Genomic DNA, 5,346 nt, shown 5'->3' on the forward strand with positions numbered 1-5,346 from the left:
ATAAAATAGAGAAAAAGGAAAAGGAGGCAAGAATGCACAGAAAGACCGAGCTGTTGGCTGTAGCTCTGCAAGGAGGGATGCTACTAGGACCAAATCAGTGTGCAAATTGCAGGGAAGAAGGTCATTGGCAAAGAGAATGCCCAAAGAAAGTGCTGAGAGGACAAGGGTGGAGAGGTAGGTTAGCAGGAGGACGTGGTGGCTTCGGGCGTGGAGCACCTTTGAGGTCCCCCTTTGGAGGCAGACGATGGAGAGGAAACAGAGGAGGTCGAGGAGGTTTTGTTGAAAGGAGAGAAATAGAGGGGATTGGATTGGCAGGGACTGGATGGACAGATTGACGGGGACCAGGCTCAGGCTTAGAGGAGACCCCCCCTGAGCCTTTGGTTACTATGGATGTAGGGGGTCGGCAGACAACTTTCTTGGTGGATACTGGTGCAGGAAGGTCAGTTGTAAATAGCCAGGTTGCTGTCCCAGGTCCCCACTGTATGCAGGTTCAAGGTGTAACAGGACAAGTACTGGGACGCCAAGTGCTTCAGCCTGTAACATGTGTGTTTAAAGGCTCCAAGATCCAGCATGAATTTTTATATATGCCTGAATGCCCGATACCTTTGCTGGGTAGGTACCTGCTCAGCAAACTAGGGGCCACTATTTCTTTTGATGAAGGCCAGCAAAGGATTCAAGTGAAACATCAGCCTGAGACTATGTGGAGGCTAATGGTGGTGCGATCATTAGAGGATGAGATACAGGAGGAGACATGGAAGGAATTTGGAGTACCAGGGTTGTGGGCGGAAGATAATCCTCCGGGCTTTGCCGCCCACCACCCACCGGTCATTGTAGAATTGAAACCAGTAGCCGCGCCTGTACATATTCACCAGAGATCATGCTCCAATGAGGCTATAGTTGCAATATATGAGAGTATTCAAAGGTATCTGAAGGCAGGGATTTTGGTGCCTATCCAGTCGCCTTGGAATACCCCCATATTGCCCATTAGGAAGCCGGATGGGTCCTACCGCCCGGTCCAAGACCTCCGGGTCATCAACTCCATGACAGTGACCATTCACCCTGTCGTGCCCAATCCATACACTTTATTGAGCCTGATTCCACCTAAGGCAGCGTGGTTTTCTGTGATAGACCTGAAGGACGCGTTTTTCACAATCCCAATTCATGAGGCAAGCCAACCCTTGTTTGCCTTTGAATGGGAGAACCCTAGGACTGGATTGAAATCACAATAGACTTGGACAAGGCTGCCACAGGGTTTTAAAAACTCGCCCACCCTGTTTGGTACTGCCTTGGGAAAGGACTTACAGCATTTTGTGCCTCGGCAAAGGGGGGATACCCTGTTGCAATACATGGATGATGTGTTGGTAACAGGTCAGACAGAGGATACCTGTTGGGACAATACAGCCTCCTTGTTGGGCTTGTTGTCCCAATGTGGTTATAGAGTGTCTAGGAAAAAGGCCCAGTTGGTAAAACAGAAGGTGCGTTATTTAGGGTATGATATTGAGCATGGACATAGAGCCTTGGGATGGGAAAGAAAGCAGGCAGTTTTGGCTATAGCTGAGCCCACAAACCGGAGACAGTTACGAGGTTTTCTGGGCTTGGCTGGGTTTTGCCGAATATGGATTCCAAATTATGCCCTTATGGCAGCCCCACTATATGCAGCCACAAAGGGGGGTGAACATGAGTTGTTTTGCTGGGAAGGAGAACAGAAAAAGGCTTTTAGGGATGTTAAGCTAGCACTCACGTCAGCTCCAGCTTTAGCCTTACCAAACCTGGAAAAAGCTTTTAATTTGTATGTGGATACTAGAGATAATGTAGCTTTGGGGGTTCTGACTCAACAGTTAGGCCAGTGGCAACGGCCGGTAGCATGTCTGTCTAAACAATTGGATGGGGTGGCACAGGGATGGCCACATTGTTTGAAGGTCCTTGCTGCTATAGCAGTCCTGTTGCAGGACTGTAATAAATTGACCTTCTCATGTCCTGTAAATGTACACACTCCCCATGCAGTGCAAGCCATTTTAGATAATAATGGGCATCTCTGGATAAGCAAACAAAGACTTTTTAAATATCAAGCATTAATGATTGAAAACCCACAAGTTAAATTGATTGTCTCAAATCGGCTAAATCCAGCCACTTTGTTGCCAGGAGACATCAACATGGAACATGATTGCTTGCAAGTATTGGAGAGTGTTTACTCTAGCAGGCATGATTTGTCGGACATCCCTCTGCAGGCAGCTCAACTCAATTGGTATACAGATGGGTCCAGCTATATGCATGAGGGAAAAAGAGTTTCAGGCTACGCTATAGTAGATGATGATAAAGTTGTAGAGAGTGGGCCATTGGGCCCTGAACACAGTGCACAGGTGGATGAATTGTGGGCATTACTTAGAGCATTGGAAAGAGCTGTGGGTGAGACTTTGAATGTATGGACGGATAGTAAATATGCTTTCCTAACATTACATGCACATGGGGCTGTGTACAAAGAGAGGGGATTTCGTGACTCAGCGGGTAAATATGTACAACATGGATACCTCATTCAACGCCTCCTTATCGCAGTACAGATGCCAACTAAGGTTGCAGTTATGCATTGTAAGGGGCACCAGAGAGGAGTAGATAAGGTGGCCCAAGGGAATAGGAGGGCAGACTTGGAAGCTAGGATTGCTGCTAGAAGAGGAGAATCCACCATAGATCTCTCCATACATGTGGCCATGGATCTGGGAGTTTTGCCCCCGACTATCCGGCCAACGTATTCTCAGCAAGAATGTGTTAAGGCAGTTACAGACCTCAAGGCAACTATCAAGGATGGGTGGTACGTGTTATCTGATGGGCGCATATTTGTTCCACAGTCCTCAGCTTGGGCTTTGGTTCAATCGTCGCATGATGCTACCCATATGGGCAAATTGGGGTTGGAAGAGGCATTGGGACGAGACTATTACATCAATGGAGTGGCTGGTATGGCAGCTCGAATTGTTTCCCAATGTGCTACCTGTGCCAAGGTTAACCCTAGGCAAGGACCCCTCTTACCCCCAGGAACCATACCATCATCATACTTTCCTATGGATTCTGTAATGGTTGATTTTACTGACATGCCTAGATGTGGCTTGTACAAAGCTCTATTGGTTTTTGTGGATAGGTATACGGGTTGGCCAGAAGCCTTCCCCACTAAAACGAAGCAGGCAAGGGAAGTGGCTAGAATTTTGTTAAAGGAATTGATCCCGCGGTTTGGGAGTCCATCCCTTATCTCATCAGATAACGGGCCTGAATTCATACATCAGATTAATCAGGCTGTGGCCCAGTCAGTAGGGTCCAAGTGGCGGTTCCACAGTGCTTTCCATCCTCAATCAGGAGGTTCTGCTGAACGAATGAACCGCACCCTAAAAGAGAAAACTACTAAGATTTGTGCTGAAAGTCATTTGAAATGGCCAGATGCTTTGCCCTTGGCCTTATATGCTATTAGGTGTGCACCTCGTAGACAATGTAAACTGTCCCCCTTCTCCAAAGAGCTGGCTTGTGTCCTTCAATTCCACAACAACAGTATCAGTAAGTTCATCCAACTCTGCTGAGGTAGCTTCGAAAATGTTCCAGTCTGCGTAGTTCAGGCAAACCTATAGCTTAAACTTTGCTTCCTCAGTCCAAGACTGTTTTTAACTATCAGTTTCATGGTTTTAAGTCTTTGTCTATAAACCTGCACAAGGTGAAGCACACAATGATCAGAGTGACCCATAGCCACTCATTGTAGAAAGTGATAAACATCTTCTAATGTTGAGTAGCAGTGGTGTAAAACATGCTGGTGAGATGGTTAGCATGCTGAATGTATCTTGGCAAATCTGGCATAGATTTGCACTGTTAAAATCTCCTAAAACAATATGTAGGGAGTCTGAATATCTTTGTTCAGTCTATAGGATTGGTCAGCCAGAGTTTGCACAAGCTTGGAGTTGTATAGACATAAAGTTTGATTTTGCAGGCCTCATGCCTCTGCTGCTATCAGACAATTACCAATCCCATTGACATTGCATCTGCATAGCAGAACTTTGCAGTCTTGGCGTCTCTTCTAGGCCAATTAATCCTTGAGAAAGCTAAATCAATAATAAAAGAGAGAATTACCAAAATGGTATTACCAGTGCCCCTGAATCCTATCACCTAATGTTAGAGAGTTGCAAGCCTTCTACTGCAGGGTTTCTATGCAATTTAACATTAAACAAATATAGATTGGTCTTTTCCAGAGCCTGCTTTGGTGCCCACCTTTCCAGATATACTTGCAGGAAAATTTTATGGAACTTCTTAGTTACAGAGACTTTGCTCTTGTGAATCCAGAGTTGTAGAAACTCTTGCCCATGTCCTCCTAAGGTGTCCTTTCTATGATACCTTAACTTGTATATGATACCTTGTATTTACTTCCAAATACAAATTCCACACAGATAAATTTTATGTTTATTATTTTTAAGGACTGTTGACCCCACATTCACATATTAGGTGGCCTAATATCTTCACCAAGTTATAATTTGTGCAAAGATTTTAATTAGATATGTTGTTTTATTGTCCTATTTTTTCCCTTTTTACTGACCTCTTTTATTGTAAAGGCTGATCAAAGACTATAATAAAGTCATTTGATTTAGAATGATGTATATGAAATACCTTATGCAGCTTAAAAGCATCTATTCTGAAATACTGTTAGTGAAAAAAAATGCAGTGTTTCATGTGGAGGAACTGTTTCTAATTTAAACATTTTGTTGTTAGATTTCTCACAATTATTTCTAGTGGAGTGCAGCAGAAGATAGTAAATATCCCTTCTATTAAGTATATTAAACTTATAATAATAATTTATAACATATAACTCTAAAAGCAAGAATAAAACTTCTAAAAGAATATAAAAACTGTATTAGATTTTTGCCACATTTACTGTAGGACAATATTTAAGAATGAAATAATAATTTTCCTTTGCTCATTGTATGTAGAATATAGGGAGTGCTTGTAGGGGGTCTATACTTCTTATTATAGATATTCTGTAACTGATTCAGTAATGAATCAGCTTTTTGCATGAAAAGAACAAAGTAGTATTACATGCCAATTTTTATACTAAACTAAAGCTGTACTTTAATACAGCGTTTATTTTTTCCATGAATTTTATTTTTATTAAATATTTTTTATTGAAAGCCATTAATGGGGCTGCTATAATAATAGATCAAGAATTTTATGTACTTCTATCCATAAGTCTGGTCTACGATCATAATAAATTTCTGTTCTAAAAGCAGATAAAGAATCAACACTCTTGTCTACTGCATGAAAGAAAGTGATAGAAAATGGAAGTAATTCTGAGCAAATATCAGAATGGTGATATAAATGTTGCCA

The 5,346-nt window shown here is 42.7% G+C and overlaps 1 protein-coding gene across 1 annotated transcript; it reads left to right on the top strand.

The window, feature by feature from the left end:
- Positions 1-386: 386 nt before the first annotated feature.
- LOC107283782 lies at positions 387-3,560 on the top strand. The gene is given in 1 exon segment (XM_015811730.1): positions 387-3,560. A coding segment is annotated over 1 exon segment (3,174 nt).
- The last annotated feature ends 1,786 nt before the right edge of the window (positions 3,561-5,346 follow it).

Source organism: Protobothrops mucrosquamatus, unplaced genomic scaffold (genome assembly GCF_001527695.2).
Source record: "Protobothrops mucrosquamatus isolate PMUCROS unplaced genomic scaffold, P.Mucros_1.0 scaffold48, whole genome shotgun sequence".
Classification (NCBI taxonomy): domain Eukaryota; kingdom Metazoa; phylum Chordata; class Lepidosauria; order Squamata; family Viperidae; genus Protobothrops; species Protobothrops mucrosquamatus.